This window comes from Cervus elaphus, chromosome 23 (assembly GCF_910594005.1).
Source record: "Cervus elaphus chromosome 23, mCerEla1.1, whole genome shotgun sequence".
In the NCBI taxonomy this organism is placed as follows: Eukaryota; Metazoa; Chordata; class Mammalia; order Artiodactyla; family Cervidae; genus Cervus; species Cervus elaphus.
In genome coordinates, this window is record NC_057837.1 from 70,031,895 (window position 1) to 70,048,206 (window position 16,312).

Genomic DNA, 16,312 nt, shown 5'->3' on the forward strand with positions numbered 1-16,312 from the left:
TTTGTGGGTCTCCAGCCTGGAGGGTGTAGGTCATGACTGTGTTGCCTCTATGCCCCTCCTACTCAATTCTTTCTTTATATCTTTAGCTGTGGAAAAATTGTGGGAAATCTTTCTATTGGCCTTCAGGTTGTTCTCAAAGATAGTTGCTGGGTAAGTAGTTGGAATTTGGTGTGCTCATGGTGGGAGGTGAGTTCTGGGTCCTTCCTACTTTGCTATCTTGGTCATACCCCTTATCCTTATTATTCTTAATAAGCTTGGGGTTACTAGGCATGTAACATTGATTGTGATAATTTTGAATCATCATTCAAAGTAATTGTGGCAATTTAAAAACACACATGTACATTCTTTAGCAGTCCTTTATAGAGGATGAGTGTATGTCCTCTTCCTTTAAATCAGGGCTGACCTCAGTGAATCCCCTACAACCAACAGAATCCAACAGAAATGACACTTTGTCAATTAGAAGGCCATGTCAGCAAAGATCACTTAGTTTTCACAGAATCTAGTAGAACTCTCACTCTGGGTGAAGGCAAGGGTCACGTAATGAGTCTGGTTACCTTGAGACCACCATGCTGGAGAGCTCACACGTAGACACCATAGTTGATAGCCCAGCTGACCTCCCAGTCAACATGCTGCATCAATAGCAGCCGTGTTCTTGAGCTACCCAGGACATCCAGCCCAGTCAAGGCTTAAAGATGACTCCAGCCCTAGTCAACATCTGACTGTAATCACCCTCAGCAGGAATGGCCAGATGACCCCTCCCTGAATTTCTGACCCACAAAAGGATTGTTTTGTGTTAATTTGTTACAGTGCAGTGGTAACCATTATAGCAGTCTCTCCTCTTGCCTCATTGCATTAGCTGCATTGGCATCAGCCAAAAGTATTAAGTAATAGCAATGATATAGGCATGCATGACTTGAATGGAAACATACTTAATTTTCTCTATTATATAAGTAAGACATGGGCTAGTTATATTAGGCATGCTATGGTAATACAGAACTCCAAATACTCAGTATCTAAGTTCCCAGAGTTCTGTAGCTTCAGGTGGTTTCCAGGAGCAGCTGCCCTCCATGTGGTGATTCAGTGGTCCAGGCTGATGGGGGCTTCCCCGTCCTGTGACTGAACCATCTGGAATACAAGATCTCCTGGACTGATGAGGGAAGGGAAGAAGATTCTGTGGGATATCTCACCGGCAATGAAATACTTTGGCATAGAATTGATACACATCATTTCTGCTCAAGTTTATTGGCCAGGACTTGTGAAACAGTCCCACTAATTTCAAGGGGGACAGGAAAATGTAACTCTTCTTCATGCTGGGATGGAATGGAGAAGTAGATATGGGTGAATTCTACTAATGTCTGCTATTCATGGTTTTAACTTTTTATGCCCACGAAGTGTCCTACAATAACCAGCTTATGGAGACTATTGTGTTTAATCAAAAATTGATGTTAAATTTTGTCAGTGCTTTTTCAGTCTTTCTTAAGATGACTGTATGTCTTTCTCTTCTAACCTATAGACTTCCTAATACTGAGTTATTCTTGATTTCCTGGTATATAGGCCACTTGGATGTGATATGTAATTTTTGAAAAGCAGATAACTGTTATGTATAATATTAAGTAAAAATATTTGCATTTATAAATGTGACCAATCTAGAGGTTTTAGGAGTATGTGTGTGTATGTGTGCTCTTTCAGATTTGATATCTGTGTTATTTTTTCCTTTTTTTGCCTTGGTCTGGAATAGTACACACAACATAAGAATTATTTTTTGTTGGAAAGTTTGATCAAGTTCACTTACCAAATTATCTATTCTTGTATCTTTTAGGAAATAAATATCAACTTTTACATTTTTTCTCTGATAATTAATTGGACTACTCAGATTTTCTATTTCTTGAGCTAATTTTGGTAATATTCATACATTTCCAAAATGATCCACTTGATCAAAAATTTAAAATTTACTAGCCAGAGTTATTTAGAATATCTTTTCACAATGCTGTATGATTTCCTCATTTGCTTCTATATCCCTTTACTATTTCCTTATTTTGAGTATTTGCATTTTATCTTGATTAAAACTATCAGAAATTTGTTTTGTTGGATACAGCAACAAGTTTTTTTTTTTCCCCTTGGAGTCAGTTATCAAATCCAGTGTTTTTCTGCATGTGTATTTGTTGTAAAATGTCTTCCTTTTCCTGGCAGGGACTTGATTTCATAGGCAGGCACTTTCTCTCATTCCTCAAAGTAAACACTTCTGCTTTGAACTCTTGCATCTTTTTCATGTGTCTGGTGTTCTCCTGTTTGCTCATCCTCACAAGGGGAGTTCTGAACCTGCTCAGAGCTGGGAGCGACCAGAGAGCAGAGTGGAAGGGACAAGGGGGAAGGAAAGGAAAGTGAGATTTACTGTTATTTATTTATTTATTTTTCTGCTAGTTCAGAGATCTGACCATCTTAGAGGGCAGGGGCTTAGTCAGAGCTGGGGAATCTCAGCGCAGGGCCGGTTGGGGGGTGGGGGGGGGGATTCAGCAGCCCTGAAGAGGTTCATATCTGCATTTAGCATTGTCTGGAACATCCCCCTTCCCCGGCTTTCCCTGGAATGTGTTTGCTGTTAGGAGCTCACTGCCTCCGCGGTTTTTCAGGACTTATGTGTTGCCGAGGCTGAGAGTCAGTGTAGCTGTGGGCTCCCAACTTTGTGGGCATGGATCCCCCATCCATGTGCTCCCCCATCCCACTGGTCAACTACCGGCCACTGTGTTACTGCTCACAGTAGGGCCCTGTGGGGCCACTGGTGGTCCTTACCGTCTACTGGGCAAGCTGACTATTTTCAACAAAAATATGAGATGGCAGAACGCCTTTTCCTAAATCTCCGTCGAAAATTAACATCACATCACATAAGATGATCCTAGTACATGAGCAGAGCCTCTCCCATATAAATCACTTTACAACAAGTCCATTTTTGTCCCTGGATCAAAAAAGCTTCACGGTTGGCAACCCTCTCTGCGTGTTGGCAGGGGCCCATCCCAGACTCGCAGCTGGAGGACGGAGTGCTGTGTACACAGCTTAAGCCCAGTTTCTTAGTTAGTGTTCCCGAAACAGAAAGCCCGATGCAAAGTTTGATATGGAAGTATGATTCCCGGGAGCAGTGAGGTTAGGGGTGGACATCCGAGGAGGGAGGGCAAGGTTGCTTGTTCTGGACCATTTGAAAAGTGACCTAAAGTAGAAGAGAGAAAGGAGGAAGTATTTGTCTCTAGTCTCCTATTGGTCGAAAGTGGCTACCCCGCGTTTCTGGGTGGCCCTGAGTGCTGAGTGGGTTCCTGTGGGCGTCTCAGAGGACGGCATCAGAAACAACAGGGCAGGGATTGAGACGTGTAGAGGCTGGCTGAGACTTGCTGTCACTGTGGGCTGCTCCCAAGTGAAACCTGCAGATCTGCTTGGAAATGCTCATCACAGCCACATAGGAGGAAAGAGGTGAAGTTGAACGTATGAGATGACACAGCAGGTGTCTGCTTCACCTGGTCTTGTAGCGTCTACTTCGCCTGGTCTTGTACGTACTCGGCAGATAATGAGCTCCCTTCTCTCCCTGCATGGCTTTGGGGCGCTCTGAACAGATGAGAGTGTGGAGGCTAAAATCCTCAGATGCTTTTCTGCACGTCTTTCCATGCCATTCTCCCTTCCATAGAGGTCTCTTGTAATGTCATTTTATCCCCAGGAGATAGACGTGGACGACTGACCAATGTTCTGAGTGCAGACCATCTCCAGGGGTAAACCACTTCCTCTTCTCTGATGCTTCTTTACATCTAGGAGGATGTTTCAATACCATCCACTGATGATGATCCTCGTTTTAGCTCCTCGTGTCTTGTAATAAGAGTGAACTCCTCTCAGACTTGGCTCAGGGCCAAGCTTCCAGTGTTTACTATGTATCTGCAGGTATTTTAGAGGAAAGTAGTGTGAGCTGTGGTCTCCAACCCATTTGGCATCAGGGACTGGTTTCCTGGAAGACAGTTTTTCTGTGGACCAGGGTAGGGGGATGGTTTGGGGATGTTTTAAGTGCATTACATGTATTGTGCACTTTATTTCTATTATTCTTACATCAGTTCCCCCTCAGATCATCAGGCATTAGATCCTGGAAGTTGGGGACCCCTGAGATGGAGTCAGCCATGATTATAACCTGAAATGAGGATGGCGTCTTCATCCTGCCCTGCCCACCCCTTTGGGAGATGGATTCACGTTCTGCTGAGGCACATAGAGTCATTAGGGTTCTCATCATTCAAAAGGAGATTGAAGTCTTCTTCCTGGCTCAGCTGGCTCATATAAAGCCTGCATCCAAATTCAGCCAACAACCGAGATAGCATCTTTGCTTGTTATTGTCTGGAATAAAAGTCTCCAGCTTGCAGACACTCAGAGAGAAGAGCAGTGTGTGGTGCTCAAGCCATGTAATACCCCAGGTTCTGCAGACCTGCATCTTGCGGAGAACCGTGTGGCTGGGCCCCTTCGGTTTGGTCCTCCAGGAAAGGGTTTTCACTGAGTTGTTCTGTGGCATGGCGCCATCAGCCTTCGGGGAGGGAGACGTGCTGCATTTTGCTAAGAATGTTGTTTGAAGCCGTTCTTTATTAAGGGGATCCATGGAAAAAGTAACCTCAGCCCCTGGAGCAGAAACACTTTGTTTATGCTGAGCACCTGGTTTATTTTTCCCTTTTGGACACTGAGTTGATTAACTGACTGTGTTCTCCTTCTTGGGTGGACAGGCCATGCCAGGTCTTTGAACCTCTTGATCCAGCTGTATGGCATTCTTTTGGGTATGATTTCAATCTCAGCATCATCTTATTTGTCCTGCTTTCATTTTTCTATGTTCTTCTGTCCTCACCTTTTTATAGAGTTTGTTTTCCAAATATGAAATTTAGAAAATACAGAAAGTCATCGAGAACAAAATTCACCTATGTCCCCTGGAATGAGAAATATTCATTGTTAATAACCAATATAGTCTTTCATTTACTTGTATATATATATATATTTTTTTTTTCTGCCTATGCATCTGTATTTCTCTTTATGCTTGCCTATCCATCCACACTCCAAATGTCCTTGAGAAACTAATTCAACTTCATTCCAAGGCCTAATGCATGGACTGTGAAAACTGAAATTCACCTCAGATTCTGTTCATTTCTTTCCTTTATTTTCCTCTGCCGCTCTCTGTCTCCAAATTTTCACTTTGTGGATGTCTTCTGTGTGGGTGCTATATCCTTACTGCATGGAGGATTGGAGATTTCAGGTTCAGTCCCGTTGCTGGACTTCAAGACAAAGCTACTTAGACCAAATCCTCGTGGAGTTGCATTTCCTAAAGATTAAGTGGTCAAAATTCTTCTAAAATTAACCAAGAGTGGCTTCCTTACTGTATCTTGCCGGCTTCTTTTGCATTTCTCCTGGTTCTGTTCTCCTTACTCCCCTGTTCCCAGCCCTGCCCAAGAAAAGCAAATCCCTGCTCTTGCCTCTTGCGTGGCATCTTGGTGACCTCATGCCATGTCCTCAAGGGTCTGAGGCCTTCTAGGTCCCCTGGAGTTCTGACCAGAGGCTTGAACCCTTGGAATCAGAGGAAGATCTTAGGTAGAATCAGAGCTCCCATCAGAGTCTGACTGAAGTGCTCTGAGATTTGATGTGGATTCCAGGTCCAGCCAGACAGGAGGGCCTGGTCAGGCCTCCAACAGACATGCAGAGAGAACTGTGTCACTCTGGCCCATCTCCAGGCTTGGTGCACACAGGGTGGGTGGCCCTCACTGTCAGTGGGGATCCAAGAGTATCACTGTGAGCGTGCCTGGGTCTTCTTTTTTTGTTTGTTTAATTTTTTTTACTGGAGTTTAGTTACTTTACAGTACTGTGTTAGCTTCTACTGTATAGCAAAGGGAATCAGCTGCATGTGTACATATATCCCCTCTTTCTTGGATTTCCTTCCCATTTAAGTCACTGCAGAGTGCTGAGTACAGTTCCCTGTGCTATAGAATAGAGCACCTGAGTCTTGACGTGCCCAAATGTTCAGGAGTCCTGGAAAGGTGTAAAAAAAAGATAAGGGTATTTAAGCATATTTCCATGGAAGTTTGACCACTGCATGGTGTTAAGTGAAAAGCAGCCTGTCTCAGAATTTATATATATACATTTCCATGTATATATAGATGCCTTTTATATAGAAAATTTATGCACATTTATATATATATAGAAAGGTCTGGAATGGCAAAAAATATTAACAAGTACCTTTGAGAAGTGGTTGCTTTTACCTCATGCCTCAAACATCTTGATATGGAATTCTTTCAAGGGAGTATATGCTACTTTTATAATAACTCTTTAAAAGGCATTTCCATTTTGAGGGAAAATGATATGCCCCACAGTAGTTTTATTAGAAGATATGTGAGATTTTTCTCCCCTTTTTTCTAGTTTAATTCTCCCAGTATCAGCTATTACATTTTGTGACAAAAGAATAAATACAGCAGGCAGAATAAATGAGGTTAGCATGACCAAGGATAAAGGGGACAAGGATTACTAGCTGGCAGGTTCCCCTCTCAGGACTTGAGTTGGGAAGCACACGTTCTCCAGGCTCTTGGCTAGCCAGGTGGATCCTGCATAAAGGTCCCTTAGACTGGAGAACTCTTGCCAGGCTCGCTAAGACTGAACAAGAACAAAGTGAACCTGGGCTCTGGCCCTATGGTTCACGCGTCCCTTGTACTCATGTCTGGATACATACAGAGAGCTGGGGAACCAGTCAATAACAAGAGGTTGGTTGCAACTCTTCCTTCTGCTCACCTGGAAAGCAGAGAGCACTGCATCATGGGCATCAGAGATTGGCGGCCTCATGATCTAGTTTGGGATCTGATTTGTCTTGTCCCCTATCTGTCCCCTTCTGAGAGTATATTGAAGATGCTTGCCCAACTTCAGCATGCATTACTATCACCTGGGACACTTGCTAAGCAGGCAGATTCCTGGGGCCCATCCTGGGCCTACTCAGTCAGATTCTGCATGTTTAGCAGTTTCTCAGGTGAACTGATGTGGGTGGTCTGTGGACCATACTCTGAGATGATGACAGGGTGAAAGCATGCACCAGGCACCAATAGTTCGGTACATAACCTCCACATTTATTGCAACATTGAGAAGTAAGGTCTGTGTCAAGAGGTGGGGCATCTTTCCCTGCCTCTTGATTCTGAGTATGCCATGCAACCAGTGTTGCTGAATAGGATGTCACCATCAATGTTGAATGTCACCAGGAGAAGCATACACCGAGGCTAACTTGCTGGTCCCAGGAGGAGGGTGAGAGGCATGAGGAGCAGACATGCACCAGCCAGGGTGGCCTGGGCAAGCCTGGCCCCGAGCAGAGCCCTGAGCTGACATTTGAGTGGGCCAGCAGAGATTAGCTGAGCTCAGCCTAGTTCAGACCGCAGTCGACAACCATGAAAGACTGTTTCTGAGTTTCGGGTGGTGTGTTACACAGCGATAGCTAGCTGATACATTCAGGCAGTTCCTGAAATTGTGATTCTGTATGGTCTTCGTTTGTCTGTTGAACAAACTTCCAGTGTGATTCTGATGCCAGCATTCTCTGGATTCCACTTGAGAAAATCTATTTAAGACCCAACTCTTTTATAGTATGGTATGCAATCATGGAAAATCCCTTAATACTCATGAACCTCAACTATTCTCATCTGAAAGTAAGGGATAATACATATTTCTTGCATCATTGATGTGACAATTAAATGAACCTAAAGAAATGTAGCCCAGGGATCTCCCTGGTGTTCCAGTGGTTAAGACTCCACACCCCAATGCAGGGGGCATGGATTCAATCCCTGGTTGGGAACTAAGATCCCACATTCCATAGGGTGTGGCCTAAAATTTTTTTTTAATTGAAAAAAAAAAATCTAGTTCATAATAGGCTTTTTTTATCCTCCTCCTTAACTTGTCTCTACCTTATCCCACCCAACCTTAGGAAGACACCAGTGCGAAGATGTTAGGAAAACATGAATCTCAGGGTCACAGCTTTATTGTATAGATTTTCAACACAGCCATATTACAAACATCGTCAGGGAACATTTACAAGAATAAATAAGATGGACTTGCAGGTGTAAAAAGATTACACTTCACTGTAATGTACAGTCAAAAAATATATTTATTGACCTGACATTATTTACCTTCTGCTTTTTTAAGCTAGAATTGGAAAGAAAAAAAAAAAAAAGAACAACATGGACCGCACAGTGCTGGCTTTTTTTTTTTTTAAGTTGATTTATTTTGTTTTCTCTTCTCATACGTGCTTTATCTATCAAACACCCAAACTGTACAAGCGCAGGCCACTGGGATTCATGGAGGAGGCTGCCGACAGCGTGGAGACTTTGGTCTCATGCAGTATCATGTGCCCAGTGGACGTGAAAACGTCAGTCTCCCTGGAGTTGATGGGAATCCCGTGATGGCCCTTCTAGGGCTACGATGGTGTCCAGTGCCAAGGCAGTGGCAGATGCCCCGACTCTCTGCCTTTCATTGGCTGGTGAGATGCAGGGTGAAAGAGAAGGTAGAAAGTGCTTTCAAGTCTGATCGCCAGTGTGGGTTAGCCTGGGCTAGTTCAGGGTCTGTCTGGCAATGAAATGGTACTGGGGATGGTGATAATCACGAGTCAGCTGAGTCACTGCTTTTGATTTTGCAGTCTGCTCTGTCGGGTCTCAGGTATGGGGCAGGGGGTGTAGATTTCACCTCTGGAGTTAACGTGTATGGTATGCAAAACCCTGGTCTGGGTCCTGCTTGGACCTTTACTGATTCTGCTGTCACGGGTGGCCCTGTTGGCCAGTGGGTCTACGCTGTGACTGGTCTCATCAGAGATCTTGGTGGGCATGGGCTCTGTGGCACAGCAGCTGCTCTCTCTGGGCTGTTGGTTATACCCGGCCTGGACGTGTGGCCAGAGCAGCCTCTCGGCCTGTGCGGTGTGGGGGCAACGGGACTGGGGGCTTTAGCTCACACAAGCGAGCACAACCTGTGGCTTTGTGCTCTGCAGGAAGGAAGGCGTTCCGACAAGGTCCCAGCTCTGTGGCATCTCACTCATCTGAGGGGAAGAAACCTAAAGGCCATCTCAGCAGAGCTCCTTCTTCCCTTTAAAAGCATGTCTGGCTTTTGCTGGACAGCTGCTAAGATGGTGCAGCTCAGCTTCTGTGGCAGAGAGCAAGTCCTCTCTTAGAGCGATGAAGTTTCACCCGTTGGTCCTAGTTCCACTCATGGGAGTGACCATGAGAATTTATCTAACAGTCGGCAGGCCTGTGGAGGGCACGGGCACTGGTATTCTGCCTGACCCTTCAGAAGTCTGATCTGACCTGGGAAGTCACCCCTCTGTCCCTCTTAGCCTTCAGACTGCCCTGGAAGCTTTGGTCCAAAGAACACCTTACACCATTAATCTTCCACAGGAGGGATAGGGGCACCATCACAGAGGGGGCCACTGATTTATATTCACAAGTGCAAAGGCACGGAAGTAAGTCTACAGAAACTCAGTTCTGCAATTTTGACAGGTTGCTTCATATTCCCTTTCCTCCTCTGATTCTAAGCATCCCACCCACGAAGGAACCATAAACTAATTACCTTGAGCTCCGGGCCTTCATACCGATACCATTCTGTCCAGCATTCCAAGGACCCCAGACTGTCATTCTCTGGGCATTTCTACCAAGAACCAGGGTCCAAATTCCACCACTCAGAACAGCTTTCAGACACCTATGGAAGTTCACGGTACCCAGCCCCAACAGCCTTTTCCTATAGTATGCCCATTCTGAGTCCTTCTACACCTTTGTGTCAGCCGCAGTGACTAACCCAATCTCTTCAATAACTAGGATGCGAAGTCTGTGATCTACCATTATGGGTGCTAACTCTGCGTCTTGGGGACCTTTCATGGGTGGATTTGAGGGGGTGCATGTGGCCCCTCTGACCCTTCCCACTTCCTCTGGAGGTTGGTGGGAGGGATGGTCTCTACGCAAGTATCATACACCAGCCAGAGTCACACGAAAACCTATCTCTGGTCCCCAGGAAACCAGAAGAGTGCACACATGTGTGCAAATATGGCTTAGACATCTCTTTGTGTTTCTGAGGATCATATCCACGGTTCTGAGACACTGGAGCCCCCTCTGCTCTCTGCCACTGATGTCTCTCCTTGCTGTTCCTCAAAGGCAGATCTTGGCTAGATGAAGCCAAGGCGTGCATTTTATCACTGCGAGGCATGTCTCTGTGGACAACTCCAACATGGAACCCTTGTGTGGGGACCCAGGAACAAGGCTGAGTCCCAGCTGGTTCCCTCCAGCTGGATTTGCATTGCTCTCTTCCCTGTCGTATCTGGCTGTGATTTGGAGCCGGCATCACTGGCTGGGAAGGAGCTCAGACTAGTTAGATGACGGGGGAAAGGCAAGCCAGGGCCATCCATGAGACTCATGTCTCATCTTCCTCCCTGCGGCTTCGTTTGACCATCCATCCCCAGGGATCTTGGCCCAGCACAGTGTGTTGGCTTTATGTTCAGGATTAGCATTGAGCTCATCTTACGCTCGGGCTCACCCCTGTTTTCCAGGGCATTACTCCTGATTCAGCTTGCTGCTGATGCCCCAGGAAAGGCCAGGTGCAGGCTAAAGGAAGGCGGTTTTCTTCATTCTATTCTAAGGCAGTGAGGTTCAGGGGAACTACCATCTCCTTCAGTGTCACTGGATCTGGGCCGGGCAGTTATTCCTGCAAAGATGACCTGATACGCTCCTGTTTGCTCCTCCCTGTGCCTCACTTCTCTGCAGCATCCTTGCTAGACTGGCCCGTCTGCACACAACCGGGATTCACACTGTCCTGAGCAAATGTGGATCACGGTAAGGACACGCACCAAAGAGCTAGCTTACAGCGGGGACCCAGTGATGAATGAACACGATTGATCAGTCACAGGGAAAAGTAATCATCTTTTCTCCCAGAGAGAGACTTGTTCTAAAGCAACATCCTTGTTCCAAGTGGTTCTGCCCAGTCCCTCCCTATTCCTTGTTCTACTGCGTCACAGAGGTGACCATTTGCCCAGTAGACCCAATGCATTCTTGGTTCTGAGGATTCCTATTGAGTCCTAATGTCTTGGCTTTGCCTTCCTGTTTTCCTACCCAAAGTTCCCCAAATCTGCCTGCTTCTGCCCGTCCGAGGCTAGTCTTTCCACATCTTTTCCCACTGACTAGCTGGTTCGACATTCTACAGCCAGGAAATGACTGGGCTGGATTGGAACTGAAGACTGAGCTCTTTCTACCATAACCCCACGTCTCACCAAGGGAGGGACTGTGCCATAGTAAACTGCGCTTCCTGGTGGCAGCCCCTCCAGGGTCCTGCATGTTGTAATCACCCAGTGAGTCTGTGGGGCTGAAGTAGAGTGTGGAGGCGCTCAGCCCCTCGTGTGAAGGGGGTCCTCAGATTGGGCCAGATTAGCAATCATGTGACTTCATGTGGACAGAGGGCACCACCTTCTAGAGGCCCCAGGATTCAGGAGTCTGCTGAGAAAGACAGGGTCATCTTCTTTCCCTTTAGGGTTTTATGGGCTCAGCCTTCGCCATTCCAGATGGGCATGTCTGTGTAGTTATAGTAGATGTCAAAGGTTTCTTTATTCCAGCATGCAACTGAAGGAGACTTGAGATCAGCCCATGAACAGTGAGGTCAGGGAATCCCCACACCGGGGGCGGGTGGTGAGCCAGTGGGCAGGTGAGCTGGACTTGAGCTTGAGTCTGGCCTCGGCTTTAGGAGGAAGCGGCATGGCCAGGCACTGTGCCTCTCAGACTGGGCGGTCATTCCCTAGGGTCATCGCAGTGGGCTGAGGGGGGCAAAGCCACATGAGGGATCAGGCACATGTGGTTAAAAAAATATTGATACACTCTTGTTAAATCAGGCTGAATTAGCAAAGAGTGCAAATGCTCTGTGAATTGTTAAACGTGAAACTGAAGGAGCTTTGGGCTTATTGTTGTCTGCTTTGGGTTTTGCGAGATCCACTGGGCCTGCTTCACTCTAGTCTTGGCTCTTAAGGGTCCCTCCCACCCCAACCCCCTGCACCCCGTCGTGGGAAAACCTGAGACACATCAGTGGAAAGAGCCTACCTTTGAAGTTAAAAGAACCAATTTAAACCCTGGCTCCCTCCTTTACTAGCTGTGGTGGAATGGGGGGTAGGGTGGGGCGGCGGCGGTTAAGTGATTTCTCCCCTCAGTCTCCTCATCTGTAAATGGGGACAGTTGGAAGCACATCTTAGGGGTGTTGGGAGAACTGGGTGAGCTCACATTAGCCTCCAGCATGGGGTCTGCTGGCTGCACAGGATGGGTGATACCGGGTGGGCAGGCCGCTACTTGGGCTACATCCAAAGAGAAAATGGAAAAGCAAGGTGATGCCTTCCATTCCCACAAAGGGAGGCACGCTGTGACCGTCTGGAGGCTCAGAGCCCCTGACCCCAGGACCTTCACACCAGAAAGGAGGAGAGGGCAACGAGTTAGGTTACAGCTAGGATACATCTTGAAGATGTATAGGCCAGACATGCATGCAGGTGGGACAGTTCCTGGCTTCTGGTTAATTCCATCTTCTCCAAACAGGGTCCACATCCAGGAGGCGAGAACCACGAGGCTTTGTGCTTTTCACAAGTTTCCTTCTCCCCGAAGTCACATTCTAAATTCCTACCATTTGAAATGAGAGAAGCCAGTGTCATTTCATCTGCCTGCGATTTCACCCCCTCCTGAGCAGAATAAATCCTAGGGTTTATTTGTATTGGAGACCACCCCGCTCCCCTGGCTCCTATTTTGCACAGATGAGCCCCAGATCTGAGGGAGAAGTATAGAGCAGGCTGATTTCCTGTGCTACAGGCTTCCTGAAGGCCGGGGAGGGCTGGCTGGAGCAGCAGGTTGGAGCCGGGGAGGCTGGCAGGCCCAGTGGGGCGGGGGCCTGGGACCAGGGGAAGAGCCATGAAAGGCGAAGAGCAGGCTCGTGGCGGGGCTTCTTTCCCTTCCTTTGCTTTGAGTTGCTTCCTTTTGAACCTCCAAAGCGCCAGTCCTCCCCTGATCGAGTCTGGGGGTCCCTGGGCTTCGAGACAGCCCCAGAACCTGTGCCGACAGGAGCAGCTTCTGTGAGCTCCTGCCATGTCCCGTCCTCGGGGGCCCAGGGGTCTGGCTTGGTGCCCCCCCCCCGGCTCTGTGACATAGCAGAGATCCTGACTTCCTCACAGAAGCTGCGTCTCTTAATGTACTACGTATTTTGTTCCAGCAACAAATAGTGAGCAGACAGACAAATAGATGTGATATTAAGAAGTGTACGCTTAAGGGAATGTGTTCACAGTGTCTGATGAAGAGAGGCAGCCCCACTGGCCCCGGAGGGCGCCTCCTCAACCCCGAGCTGAGCGCGTCACTCAGAGCTCCCCGCGCCCCGTGCTGCCCACAGGGGCCAAGTCCGCTCTGCTGGTGGGGCTCGCTGCCCCCTCCACCCTGGCTTGTCCCCTGCCCCGGCGCCGCCAGGCTCTGCTCCAGCTGGGCCCACCTCCCGCCGTCTCGCCCACCCCGAGGATTCTGCACACCCCTGTGTTTGTGCACGTGTGCTCTTGGCCTGAATTTCCTTCTCTTCGTTTTTCTACCAGGTGGAAGGGATGTCACCTCCTCTAGAAAGCCCTGCGTTGAGGCTCGAGTAACACTTGATGCGGCACTGAGGTTCTGTTTCCCCAGGATACGGCAAGCTCTGAGGGAAACCTGTGCTCCTCACGCCCCATCTGGGGCTGGACCAGCTTCCAGGATGGCACATCCTGGATCCCAGGCCACCCTGGGCTGCCAGGTGCTGTACCAGAGCACCAGCTAGAGACCCAGGTAGACAGAAAGCGTCCCTGGCTCGTAGACCTCACGGCCTGAGGGCCCAGGGAGCGGTTTTCACTGGCCAAGATTTAAGATGGGACTAGCTCTCCTGGGCAGCGGGGAATGAGTTACTAAAATACACCTGAAACTCTGACCTTCTCAGAAACACAGGCATCAGAAAAAAAGAACTAGATTGCCATTTGTGGAGTTCTCTGCTCAGAAGTTTCTGGCCTTATTTTCCCTCCATAAAATAATTGCTTGGCTACGAAAGGATGAAGAAAACAGTACAAGTAAGTCTCTACCATCTGCCTTTGGAAACCTGAGGAAGATGCCTCAGTGTCTTCAGCTGTAAAATCAGGGTGATCACAGGTGAATAGCTCCCAGGGTAGGGTGGGGGTGAGGGCGGTGGGTTCCAAGAATGTGCCAAGTCTGGCATATAGTAGATGCTTAGTCAAAGTCAAAATCGACTGACCCACACTTTGGGCAAGACCCCCAGGCCTGATCCCCTAGGTCTGTTTTAAACCGGAGTATCACTGGGTCCACAGTGACCTTTTCTGAGATGGTAGCTGGGTTGCTCTAGGCAGGCATTCAAATTCGGAGCTCTGGGGTATGCTCCTTTTCTGCCAGCCCCAAACGAAATTCCCCTTGCTCTGCGGCTGTGCTGACCCTGGGCCGGGGGGAACCTTCTGAGGACCTTGCCAGGGAGATAACAGGCCCAGGAGATTGGTCTCACAGCTACACAACCGAACTTCCCTCCCCACCAGTTTTTGACATCAGAGACTAAGACTTTACACCCTCCAAAAGGAAGTTTCTTTTCACATACACTTTGGAAAACCATCGAATCTTGTTCATCCCTCCCCGAGGAGTCACCGCCCAGGACACACAGGGCCAGCCGGAGCCCTGCCCTGGGGAGGCGGTCCTTCTTCACAGAGAGAGGAGGGCAGCCAGGCTCCCTGCAGCCCCACCCTGCCCCATGGAGCACAGACAAGCAGAGAGAACCTGGATCCAGGAGAGCCACGGACCCCGGGGGCTGCCCAGTGAGTGGCGGAAGGTCAAGACCCCGGGCTGGGGGAGGGGTACAGAATGGTGCTGGGCCAAGCCCCATGCAGGTGAGGCGGGAGGGGAGGAGCCTCTGCTGTGGACTCGGGAGCATCCCAAGGTCCCAGTGATTCAGACCAGCGAGTGTCCGATGCCAGGGGTCCCTGGAGGAGATGGTGGGGGGGCAGCAGAGCGGTGACCCCACGAGCCCAGTCGCATCCATCTACACAGTCGGCTTGCCGCGAGAGTCACAGACTTGAAGAGAGCAAAAGCAAGAGGTCTGGGCACTGAGAAATCCGGGCCATGCTCTGGGTGCACTTCTGCACGGGTGCGTGGCTGGTGGGGTATGCAAAAGACGCCAGGGCCTGTTGGGGTACCAGCCTCCATGGTACCTGGAGACCCTGGGCACGTGCAGAGCCCGCCGTGGACCACAGGACCTCCAGTCTCCTCCTTGGAGTCGGGCAGGGTGCTGCCCCGAGCCCAGTCACTGCCATTCACAGAAAGGGGGCTTGGCCGCAGCAGCCTCCGGACTCTGGCAGGTTCCCTGGGCCGTCGGGCTAGAAGGAGCTTAAATATTCCAGCGCCACCTCGTATACAAATTTATACTGGTCCTGAGAGGAGGAGAGGCAGAGAAGGAGAAGAGATGATGAGTGAGAGATGGAAAGTGCATTTAGTTCAGAGTGTGGAGAGAATGTTATCTATGTCTGTACTAACAGTCGAGTCAAAATGTCCACCCAGATTCGGATTCAGTGACTGGAGTAGGGCTCAGGGTCTTCATTTCTGCCAAGCTCCCATGGGATGCTGCTGCTGGTCTGTGGCCCAGCCTTGGAGCAGGCCCTCACTTTTGGTAAGACCACACTTGGCATAGATTTAAAGACTCATGTTAAAGTTCTCAGTGTTTGGCATGTCTCTATCTCTGCACCAGGTCTTAACCTTTGGAACTTTGCCACCAAGTTTCTTCCTGTCCTTTTCTTTACAATATCCTAGCTCAATGCTTTATATGGTGATCATGAGCATAAGTTAATGAGAACAGGTTTAAGTAAAGTGTTAGTTGCTCAGTGGTGTCTGACTCTTTGCGACCCCATGGACTGCAGCCTGCCAGGCTCCTCTGTGGGATTTCCTAGGTACTGGAGTGGGTTGCCATTTCCTCCTTCAGGGGATCTTCCCAACCCAGGGATTGAACCCACATGGAACCCACTGCCGGCAGATTCTTTTTACCATCTGAGCCACCAGGGAAGTACAAGATTGGACTGAATCAAAAACACATCACAGAAAAGCTCAAACATCTGGGCAATATCTTATGGAGAAAGCTGAATGGTTGTTCTGGTAAACTCAATAATTCACATTCTACTAACCCAGAATCCCGTCCCCTAAACCAGAGTGAGTGACACTTCCCTCTGGAGTGGAAAGAAAGTAACACAGAGCAGCATCTGCCAAGAGGACTATCTGGACTGCTCTGCAGAAGAGAGGCTGGT

At 48.5% G+C, this 16,312-nt stretch overlaps 1 protein-coding gene across 12 annotated transcripts in view; it reads right to left on the minus strand.

Moving 5' to 3' along the window:
* Positions 1 to 7,966: 7,966 nt before the first annotated feature.
* Positions 7,967 to 16,312, minus strand: part of PTPRT (protein tyrosine phosphatase receptor type T) — a 1,101,260-nt gene continuing 1,092,914 nt past the window's right edge. For all 12 annotated transcript variants that reach the window (XM_043884333.1, XM_043884327.1, XM_043884332.1 and 9 more), the window contains one exon: positions 7,967 to 15,448. In XM_043884333.1, the coding sequence (XP_043740268.1) occupies positions 15,395 to 15,448 (54 nt within the window). In that variant the 3' untranslated portion in view covers positions 7,967 to 15,394. The remainder of the gene's footprint in view (positions 15,449 to 16,312) is intronic.